General features: G+C 33.4%; 1 protein-coding gene across 2 annotated transcripts; it reads right to left on the bottom strand.

Annotated features, from left to right (window-relative positions):
• Positions 1–356: 356 nt before the first annotated feature.
• LOC149496731 (Mitochondrial glycoprotein family protein) lies at positions 357–5,734 on the bottom strand. Of its 2 annotated transcripts, none has more exons than XM_089720685.1 (4): positions 5,551–5,734; positions 5,021–5,220; positions 4,344–4,669; positions 357–718 (listed from the first exon to the last, which is right to left on the bottom strand). In XM_089720685.1, the coding sequence occupies exons 2-4, from the start codon at positions 5,180–5,182 to the stop codon at positions 538–540; spliced, it is 669 nt and encodes a 222-aa protein (XP_089576811.1). In that variant the 5' UTR covers positions 5,183–5,220; positions 5,551–5,734; the 3' UTR covers positions 357–537. The 2 variants fall into 2 exon arrangements, with proteins under 2 accessions (XP_089576811.1, XP_089576813.1); XM_089720687.1 differs by lacking the exon at positions 5,551–5,734 and adding an exon at positions 5,415–5,542.
• Between the last annotated feature and the right edge of the window lie 6,165 nt (positions 5,735–11,899).

Below are 11,899 nucleotides of genomic sequence, written 5' to 3'. Positions count from 1 at the left end.
ATGATGGACAACTCAGAGGTCTCATGTAATCATTAAATTAAAATGGAAGAAGATAACCATTTTAGGTTTTATGAATTAAATGATTTATGGCTTTCAAGTTTACTTGGAGTTAAGGAGTAAACAATAGTCTTCAACAAAGGCTCGACTCTTCTATTGCGATATAAATGAGGTTCATACACATTGTTATTACTATTTAATTGGCCGAAACACAACCATACAGGTGGTAAACATAGACCATATTCAGAAAAGTATGGCTCATAGAAGACATTATACACAACATAGGAGAGCACATGGGTACAAATATACTAAGAAAAGTAGATTAAAAAAAAAAAAATCAAACATGAATATCAACTGCATGATAAAAAAAAAAAATAATATTATAACATGAAAATATCTAAAAGGAAGTATCTGTCTGCAAAACTATAACACCACAGAATTCAATCCAGAGCACTTGCAACTCACCAGGAAAAAACTTTTTGGCTGATTTGGGTAGCAAATGATTCATTTACAAATCCACCGTATCACATTTTTTAACGGTTAACCACTTTTGGTTGATTTATTTTCATTAATGAACATACCCACCGATTTAAACCAGCGCATAAGGTTCCTATGATCTTTCACATAAAGCCATGCTTGAAGAAAATTAAAGAGACTCTCATTCACACCCCGTTCTTCAATGTAACTGTGCAGTGCATCTCGCATCTTTTCATCAAGTTCCCTGTCAATTAACAATTCATCACACATTATACTCAAGACAAAAGACAGTTATAACTAAAAGAAATAAAATTATTTTAAGTTTTCTGTTTGCAGCATCCTAGAGAACTCGAGACAGCATCACAGTATAAATTCAGAATATACATTTCTGAGTAAACAACAAATCCATTGCATGCTTATTTAAACTGCCTAACTCAATAATTATGACCTGTAAAATCGAGTTAGGGCCACTACACAACATCATGCATAGGCACAATATTTTGACACAGCATTTCTCAGAAAGTACAAACAATTAAACATAGAATTGACAACAATGCAGCTAGGACACTTTCAGTTCATTATTAACAACATAACTTTAAATAATTAGTTGCGCAGAGGATTGGATTGAGCATAAATTTGGCCCTCTGACTTGAAAGTTCTTCATGAAGTCCCTAACTTTGGAATTTTCACAAATAAGTACCTAAAGTTCACAAGATGGAGATTGAGCAACTAAAAATATGGACAATCCATTATTTGTTTAGACACCCACCCAAAAACAAAAGAAGTTAAAAGGTTTTTTCTCTCTCCTCTATGGGTCTCAATAGGCAACTAACAAAAGTTTTTTGAAGCAGAATGTCAATCTTCCTCAAATGAAACAGATAGCATTAGATTGGAGTTAATAACCCTCAAAATATAAAGTGAAATTTTTTTACAGTAATAGTTAATAACCCTTCTACTGAAAGCGGTAGGGAAGGCATTTTGAGCATCAAGATAGTTAATAACCCTTCAAAAGATGTTCTTATATTCGACATGATAGACGTGCAAAATTTAGCAACTTACCTCAGTGACCTGCAAACATCTGCACCTTCAGCAACAAGCAGCAATCTAAGATTTGGATGGAATAATTTTCAAATAACATCATCATCATGATTTCTCCTTTAGTTAAGAAAGAAATCTCTTCCTCACTTACATGAAAGATATAGTTTAGCAGTGGGCATTAGAGTTGGCAATATGCCATGCCATGCCATGCCATTACAGAAGGGCAAGGAACATGATTAATAACAAAGGCAATGGGCTTTTGCTCAGGGATACTAGATTCACCTCCAGGCTGTGGGATTGTGAGTTTGAACACTAGTCAGAGACAATTAACTTAAAAAAAAAAAAAAAAAAAAAAAAGAGCAAGGGCAAGGTTCTTAATCAACATTTGAAGGGATATTAACTACCTTGATAACATTAGCATGTTCCCAGATTCTCAAAAAGCCCTCCCTAACAATCTCAGCAGAAGGGTTATTAACTATTATTATAAAAAATTTAATTAATATTTTTGAAGCAAAATGTCAATCTTAGTCACATGAAACAAAAAGCATTTGGCTGTGAAAACTTTACATTCATTTCTCTAACTCTCTTAAATTCATATCAAGATTTCCTCCTGCTTCAGACCAAAACTACAACTTGAGCCAGATTATACAAATGCAATATCTAGACAACCCCTACTAGCAAATTTATTAACCCTTTTCAACTAATTGCATATGTATTGCATTATTACCTTATATTTAGACTTGAAATCTGGTTTAGAAGGCCAATAACTTGCAAAACTTGTATACACAAAGACTCTAATTTTCACAGGGCAATTCAATTGTTTGTCTTTTACCATATAAAATCATCATTTTTGCTATCTAAATTTAATGGAAAAGTCAGTTCTAAAATGATGGAATCTCATCTCCTCGCACATTTCTTTGACTCGGAGAAGTCAACATGTTATGATCCCAGTTGGAAGGTTTTGGGACTTAGATCTGAGAAGTCCCCAACCTTAAATCCTAGCTGGAAGGTTTTGGGACTCAGAGAAGTCAAACGTCAGTTCTAAAAGCATAGGATTTCAATGTGGGGGACTTGACTTCCCAACCTCAAATTCTAACTTTCAGAATGTGATTTTCCCAAGGTTCAATTCACAATATCAAAACAACCATATAACAGTTTTACCACCATATCCTCCTAATTATTGACAAAGGCTGCTTCACCTTGACATAATTAAGACAATTACTAACACTGGTAGTAGTAACAGTACAATCAAGAATTCTTTGAAATAAGGTACAGAAATCACAATAAAATTGTCTCATAACAAAACCACTTTTCCATTTATTCTGTCTTCTTGCACAGCCCTCCTTATGCAAGGAATTTAAGGTAAGCAAAAAACAACTGAAATAAATATAAAATGAGGTTAATTAATTAAAGATGGAGGGATTGCCTTATGAACAATGTTCTCGAAAGCTCTAGGGTACTCAACTGCTAAGAGATGCTGGAGCTTAAATGGAAAGTGCAAAGTGCAGATATTGCAAAAACTTATAGTACAAGAAGGAATCAAAAATTCATTATGCAATTTGTCTAACCTATAGCTCGAATTGGAGCATATTGTGCTATTGCACAAAAGCTACAGATCCAAATCCAAAACCTACATATGCTATTGAAAGTTCTAAAATTTTGTTATTTGAAATGAAAACCAGGGCCAAATGACATTAAATATGACCAAGCCTCCATAACAGGAGGAATAATATACAATTTCTCCTAGCAACCAATTGATTTCGGTGAATCATGTCCCTAGTCCTCCCCCTAAAGCTCAAGGTTATTTCAATAATATGTACAGAACAAAAATAACAACTACGCAGGAGCACATCGACCTTAAGATTTTGCTCCTTGAGCTATGAGAATCTCAATCTATTGCCATTACACAAAAAAACAAGCTCACATACAACTGTGATGGCAAAATATCACTGCCATTTGCTATTCTCATAGAACCTTTTGATACAATGTTGTAATAAATAACCACTATCCATCTAATAACCTAAGACATTCATAAGTTAGAATAAATGGCGAGAAACCAACACTTTCAAATAATTACAAAAATATGATATCTAGTCCTGTTAAATCAAATGTAAAAGCTTAGCAAAAGATGTAACTCCACAAAAAGGGAGCAAATTTATTAATAATCAAAATGCTATAGTGCAGTTCCTTTTTTTTTTTTTTGAAGATAAAACTCCATGTTGTTGAAGACTGAACTGCTCTCAAAGTGCACTAACATAGGTACCTCATGGAGTTAGAATTGCAAGCAGGCATACATTCCCATTCCATTGCAGGAGAATACAACTAACTCAATAACAGAATACAAAATAATAGGATAATGTATGTGCTGCAGAATCAAATACAATATCATAATGTTTGTATCTTATATTTGTTCTGCAGATCAAACATAAGGAATTTATAACCATGTGATCACAGCACAGTTCCGCCACAAATATAAATTAGTTTCTTTCTTTCCCATGCATGAGAAGTTGAGAACAGTACAAAATTTGTAAGGATAACTATATTAATAATTTATATACTCTCCATCTCTGTGAAAATTTTCATATTCCTTGTGAATCATTTTTATAATTTCAACATAAAGCTAACATGCAAGAACTCTCTTTATGAATTATAATGCCCTGAATCAGTGTTGTTTCACTAGGAGTTTCAATAATACTTGTATCATCCATGCACGAAAGAAGTCAATTCTCTTTCAATCATCATAACATTACTAAGTTCAATATTCCATAAGAAACAATTATTAAAAATTAGCCCACTGTCAATTAATAAAGGGTAACAAGAACCAAACTCACTCAAAAAGAGGGCCGTTATATGCAGATGGAAACTCTGGGTCATCAGCCTTCTGTCTCAATGAAACAGAATGAATTCCCAATGCGTCTGGATATAGGCCGCATAGGAACTGCAAAGATTTTTCCTGTCCAGGCTTTGACACATCCACGTGAAGGAACAACTGGTTTATGTCATCATCATCATCCTCCCCTCCGCTTCCCGGAATGATATTGGCCAAGCGCATTACAGAGATATTAATATTCTCATTGCCAAAGGTTCTAGTGAGAACGGGTCCATTCCCATCTAAAGCCCCTTTTAATACTGTAAAGGCTGATGGGGGGCTCACCTTCTACAATGCATAAAAAGCATACACTTTTACTTCCACGCACAGATGCATCCATAATTGAGCATAAGAAAGTATATATATGTAAAATATAATCCGAGAAAACTTCATACATCCATATAAAGTTGTATAAGCAGAATAACTGAAAATGTGAATAACCTTTAAAACAACCTACAAGATATATAAGTTCAATGAATCGTATGAAAATCCAATATAAACTTTTACTATGACAAATATGCAGGGGAATGCGGGGTAAGTGTCTAAAACCTTGGACAGCAATGGGTTTTAGAGAAACATAAAACCCTAGAGTTTTAAAGTTGCATATAATTATGAGAAAAGGTGAGAGAAAATAAATACAGGAGGAGGGTTCATTCTGGAGACTTCGTGATAGTGTTCTTTAAGGGAGCGGAGCAACATGGAATCCACGGCGGCGGATATGTTGGTGGTGGAGCGTCGATTTGACATCATCCACCATAATGGTTGCCGCACAGAGCCGTCTGTTAACAATTTCCGCAACATTGCTCTTATTCTTTTTGCCAAGATAAAGGTTGAACAGCCTAGCAAAAGGAAAAAACAATAACATTACAGGATCAGAGAAAATTTTAGCAATTTTGAACATATTTTTCCAACCCTCAATGTATGGATACAATTACTAATCACAATTTAATCAAAATCATGAGGAAAAGAACAATTCCTATCACAATCTCATGAAAGCTAAAATCCAAGTAAAATATACTCAAAGCTATTACACCTGGGATCTCTTTGGACTAAATTAATCTTTTTCTTCTTCAAACCGACATGAAGTTAAATATAAATGCAAGTATGAACTGATTCCATAGAATATAAAGATAAACTTAAAAAAAAAAAAAAAAAAGGGACAATATTACCGGTGCGATGGCAGTACGGGAAGCGGCGTTTTCCCAGCTGCAGCAGCGGCACAGGTCTGATTTGTTCGTTAAGATGAACTGAAAAGACTAAAATGCCCTTAGTTATACATTACATTTACAGAGAGCGAAAAGGGTAATGGATGGACCACTTTTCCACTCCCTTAATGGCCTTTTATAGCACACGTCTCTTCGTCTCCCTCTCTTGCCATCGAAGATCACCTACAAAGAAGAAGAATTGTTTTTTTGAAGACGACGGATTGATCCTAAGCTATAAATCAGTCAAGCTATATCTATTGAAGAGGTACATTTTCAGCCATTTTTTAATGAGCTTTATTTTCATGCATTTGAGTAAACCAGTGACAGTGGCACGAGGCTTGCATAGAGTGAAGCTATCGTGAAGCTTTCTTGTTTCTACCAATGTCAAAAATGGCCACTGTTATTTTGCTTTATTTTCATGCATTTCATACCTTTCTTATTTCCACCAATCATTATATCATTATATTATATTACTCCCTTAGTTCTCTTACTTTAGAAAAAAATTTCATTTTTTGTGTTTATTTTATATAGAAAATTTTATTATAAATAAAAATTTTAGAAAGAATGCCAAAAGAAAAAGTCTAAAATGTCCTTCAATAACACATGTTACTACCTTTATTTTCAGTTGAATTAACAAGAATAGTGGCAAACAAAATATGGTTTGGACAATTAATGAGTTTATGTTTCCAAAGTATGAATAATTGCCACGTTTATGAGCAGTTCAGTAAAAATGTGCTCGACTTTATAAATTTGAGCACGAATAAGAGTATTGGATCAGCCCTAATATGGCCAAACATTTTAATTATTGCGCATTAATAATAAAAAAAGTCTTTATGGTAGAAGAGATGTGCTCAATTTTACACATGTGGACATGAATATAATTATTTTTTCTTGGAATGTTTTCATAATACAATCACAAATTCATATTGTTGTATCCGACCTCCAAAAATTTTGCCTTTAAATCGACCCTAAACCTTACTAATATGGGCACAAGTTTTCGTCATATCAAATAAACTCAATGCGCTTCTTTCTAGACTCACCGTATGAAGAAGATGAGTTTATCACGTTTGAGGACAACTTTCTGCTTACTAGTATCCTAATTTTGAAAATAATGTAAATTTACCAAATTTGAAGTTGAGGAGACTCTTACAATCCTTAAAGATTTTGACTAACAAATGCATCCTTGAAATACTCTAGTAATGAGTTGTCTTTCTGACCATTAATTATGCATTTAAAGCTGATTAGGGGTATTATTGACAAAAAATGGACAAAAATTTCTATTTAACTACTTTCTTAATCTAGAGCTTTTCTGTTTTCTCTAAAGAAAACGGAGAGAGTATTATATTATATATTATGTATTATATTATATATATTGTTATAAAATGAGCAAAAGATAGCAAGGAATAAAGAGCAAATGATGAAAGTGATCTTTATTGATGAGAAGCCACACACACACACATATATATATATATAGGTACATGGTGGTACATAATCAGAGGAATAAACTTCTACATTAAATAGACTTGTAGACTAATACTGAATATAGACTTCTAGCTTACATGAGACATCCATTAATTTCATAACACTCCCTCTTGGATGTTCATTTTTCAAAGAATATATCTAGTTAAAATCTTACTAAGAAAAATCTCTATGGGAAAAGAAAAACTTAGTGAAGGAAAAAGAGTAAATTGTTCTTTTTTGAAAATACGCGAAGAAATATTGCCTCATCAAAAATCTTTACGAGGAAAATCTAGTGGGAAAAAACCTTGGTTAAAGAGAAAAAAAGTGCAGTGCGTAGTTACTCCCCCTCATGAAGATATTACATGAGATCTTTAAGTCTACGCATTCCAATTTTGTGCACCAACTTTTCAAAACTTGTAGTAAGAATGCTTTAGTGAACAAATCAGCAAGGTTGTCGCTTGATCGAATTTGTTGAACATTGATATCACCATTCTTTTGAAGGTCATTAGTGAAGGAAAATTTTAGTGAAATATGCTTTGTCCTATCTCCTTTAATATACCTTTCCTTTAACTGATGTATGCATGCAGCATTATCTTCATACAATATTATTGGGACTTCTTTCTGGAAAGATAGATTGCTTGTACTTTGAATATATTGAATTATGGCCCTCAACCAAACACATTCTCGACTTGCTTCATGAATTGCCAAAATTTTTGCATGGTTAGAAGAAGTAGCAACTATAGTTTGTTTTGTAGAACGCCATGAAATAGTTGTACCTCCACATGTAAATAAGTACCTTATCTGAGATCTACCATTATATGGATCTGATAAATAACCTGCATCTGCATAGTTAATCAAATCAGATTTTGATATATTAGCATAATATAAACCCATATCCATTGTACCTCGAAGATATCGAAATATATGCTTAACTTCATTTCAATGTCTTGGAGAAGAACTATATCTTGCTAATACATTTTACAACAAATGTTATATCAAGTCGAGTATGACTAGCAAGATACATTAGTGCCCTTATTGCACTAATATAATATACTTTAAGACCAAGAAGTTCTTCATCATTGTCTCAAGGTCAGAAAGGGTACTTTTTTACATCAAGTGCCCTAACAACTGTTGGCGTGCTTAATGGATGTGCTTTATCTATATAGAACCATTTTAAGACCTTGGCTATGTATGTGGATTAATGAACAAAAATTCCATTTGGAAAATGCTCAATCTGCAGGCAGAGACAAAACTTTGTTTTCCTAAGGTCTTTCATCTCAAATTCTTTCTTTAAATAATCCACAATTTTGGAAATCTCTTCAGGAGTTCTGATAATATTTAAATCATCAACATAAATAGCAACATTGGCAAATACAGATCCAAATTTTCTTATAAAAATGCATGGATATGTAACATCATTTTGATAGCCTTCTTTCAATAAATATTCACTAAGGCGATTGTACCACATGCGTCTAGATTGCTTCAATCCATACAGAGCTCTAACGAAGTTATTAAATAAGTTTCTCGAGAATTTAATTTTTGTGCTTCAAACAATTTGAGCCCTTCAGGGATTTTCATGTACATATCTTTATTGATAGTGTTAATTTTTATAATGTTTTTATTGTAATTTTTACTAAGATTTCTAGCAATTTTTATTTATCTAAATTAGTTTTTATATAATATTGTTATGTTTTTATTTAAAAGCTTTCTTGAAACACAACTCACTTGATTTTTGAGGAAAAGTGTAGGATTTTCCAACAAAAGGACAAAAATAAGGCAAAACATGATTAGCACGCCCCCGCCCGTGCTACGGCGCACGGCCGTGCCAAACACAAGGCAAATCAAAGCAAAGAGCCAGAAGGCGCACGCCCCAGCCCATGCTAAGGCGCACGCCCGTGCCTCAAATGCCTCAGACTTCCAGAGAGATGCAGGCCCCAAGCTGTGCCAACGAGCACGCCTGTGCGCGCACTGGAAATAGAAGCTTAGCCCGTGCAGTTGAAGCACGCCCGTGCTACACAACTTCCAAACTTCCAGAAGAGTGCACGCCCGCAGGCGTGCCAGTACGCACGCCCGTGCCCTGGAACTCCCCCAGACTGTGCCAGGCAGCACGCCCGTGCTAATCAAGAAAACTAAAATTTAGTCAAAAGTTGCCACCCAACTTCCACCAAATTATGGAGCAAATCTTGGACAACTTTCCTCACATGCAAACCAAGATCAACTCTATGCACATGGGTGAGTCATGATTAAAGAAAATGGAGACCTAAAAGAGAAGCTTTACAACCTAACAAAAGAAGACTTTGATCATTAAACCATATGGAATCCTATATCAAAGAAGTCTATATAAAGAAGAGGAGAGTTCATCTCAAGGATCATCCCATCACACACATTACACTACACTCCACTCTTTCTTTCTCTCATAGTTTTGTATATAGTTTATTTTTAGAAGTTAATTATTCAAGAGTTGTGCAAAGTTTCAAGGAAGCCATCCAAGCAACTTATCACTAGTTCTTATTTCTAAACTCTTAATCTTGTTTATTTCTTTCATTATCTTTATTGATTATGGAATATTTATCAAGTATGGTTGAGTTTTATTTAAGTACTATGTGTAACTAAACTCTTATACTAGGGGATTTGATGTAGCTTAATCTCTTTTCCAATTTATACAATTAGATTTATTTTTCCTTATTCAAGTTATAATTTATTAATGAACTTGATGCTTCTAGGCAGAATTTTCCCCTAGATTGATTTATTTCAATTATCACTATCGGAAGAAGGATTTTTGATATGAAAAGGTTAATAAAACACATGAGAATAATAACTTGATGCGGAAGCTATATGGTTTGACTCATGGGGGTTTTTATGATTTATCAACCTTAAATTGTAAATTCATAAACAACTACATAACTTAATGATTTAATTCATATTTGATTGCGCTATTGGAAGATAAGTAATTAAATGGAATTAAAATAGCTAGCAATACATCGGAAGAGCTTGTTAGTGAATTCAGAGTTGTTTCCCCTACTTGAATAATTAAATTGATTAATAAACTAATGAAATAAATTGGATAGAATTAAGTGAAATCAAAACCCCTAGTAGTTTCAATTCCTTGATTTCTTTAAATCAATTTTTGTTTACTTGACTCTTGTTTATTCTACATTTATAAAAACAATTCTCTCAATTATCGTTTAAATAATAACGAGATAACATAATTTTGGTACTTGGATTACAATCCTCGTGGGAACGATATCTTACTCATCATATATTACTTGTAGCGATTCGTACACTTGCGAAATAAGCTGTCATTTATCAAGTGAGCCATATAATAGGCAGTCACTATATCCATTAGACACATTTTAAATTTTTCATGAATTGCTAGACTAGTCAAATATCGAAGCATTATTGCATCCACCACTGGAAAATAAGTATTCTCATAATCAATGTCAGGTCTCTATGAAAAACCTTATATAACTAGTCTTGCTTTGTACCTCACAATTTCATTATTCTCATTTCGTTTCGCACAAATACCCATTTGTATCCCACCGGCTTAACATCTATTGGTGTTTGGACTACTGGTCTAAAAACTTTACGCTTTTCAAGCGACTTTAATTCTGTCTCAATTGCGTCTTTCCATTTAGGTCAATCATCTCTTTGTCTATATTTTTTGATAGACAAAGTTTTAAGATCCTCATCATCTTTCACAATATCAAGGGGTACATTATATGCAAAATTTTCATTAACTTTTATTTTGTATTGATTCAACCTTTATCTAGACATGACATAATTTATAAGATCTCATCATTTTCAATGATTTCAAATACCTGAGTTTCTTCTGAAAACTTATTAGTCATGTCAGGAACTTTTTCATAGTTTGCTCTTCTAGAGCTTAGCCATCTTTAATGTTTGCTCATTTTCTTTTTTAGAATTTTTATCCTTGGAACCGATTGGTTTACCATGCTTTAGGTGTGCCTTAGACTCACTTGCACAGACAGTTTATCCTTCATGGATTTTAATTCTAATAGGAGCATTTGCAATTGGTACATAAGATTTAGTTACTCTTTTCGGGCCAGTAAATGCGTCTGGCAATTGATTTGCAACATTTTGTAGATGGATTATTCTTTGTACTTTTATTTCACATTGCCTTGGGCGAGGATCTACATATTGGAAAAACTACATATTGCAACATGATAATTCTTTCCAACTAATTTGTTTTTTCAACTACTTATCTTCTCTCCCCAATGTTGGAAAAACTAATTCATCATAATGACATTCGAAAAACCTAGCCATAAATAAATCTCTAGTTAAAGGATCTAAATATTTAATTATAGATGAGATTTATATCCAACATATATTCCCAATGTCCTTTGAGAATCCATCTTTATGCATTGTGGTGGAGCAATTTGTACATATAGCGCATATCCAAAAAATTTTAGATGAGAAATATTTGGTTCTTGGCCGAAAACCAAATGTAAAGGGGAGTATTTATGACAATTTATTGGCCTGATACGAATAAGTGATGTTGCATGTAAAATAGCATGCCCCCAAACAAAAATCGAGAGTTGTGTTTTCATAAGTAATGGCTTTGCAATTAATTGCAATCGTTTAATAAATGATTTTACCGTACCATTTTTTGTGTGAAGAGGGTGTTCAACCCGTATTCCATTTGTCATGCAATAATCATTAAAAGCATGAGATGTAAATTCACCAACATTATCAAGACAAATTGTCTTAATAGCATAATTTGGAAGCTGTGCTCTTAATTTGAGTAAGTAATCTCACCAAATGTCAGGTTTCGAGTCGATAATAAACATACATGTGACCATCTTGTAGATGCATCTATCAAAACCATAAAATA

This window comes from Jatropha curcas, chromosome 4, assembly GCF_041381405.1.
Source record: "Jatropha curcas cultivar XTBG-Jc1 chromosome 4, XTBG_Jcur_1.0, whole genome shotgun sequence".
Classification (NCBI taxonomy): Eukaryota; Viridiplantae; Streptophyta; class Magnoliopsida; order Malpighiales; family Euphorbiaceae; genus Jatropha; species Jatropha curcas.
Note: the sequence above shows the minus strand (reverse complement) of the source record. Positions and strands in the feature narration are given on the sequence as shown.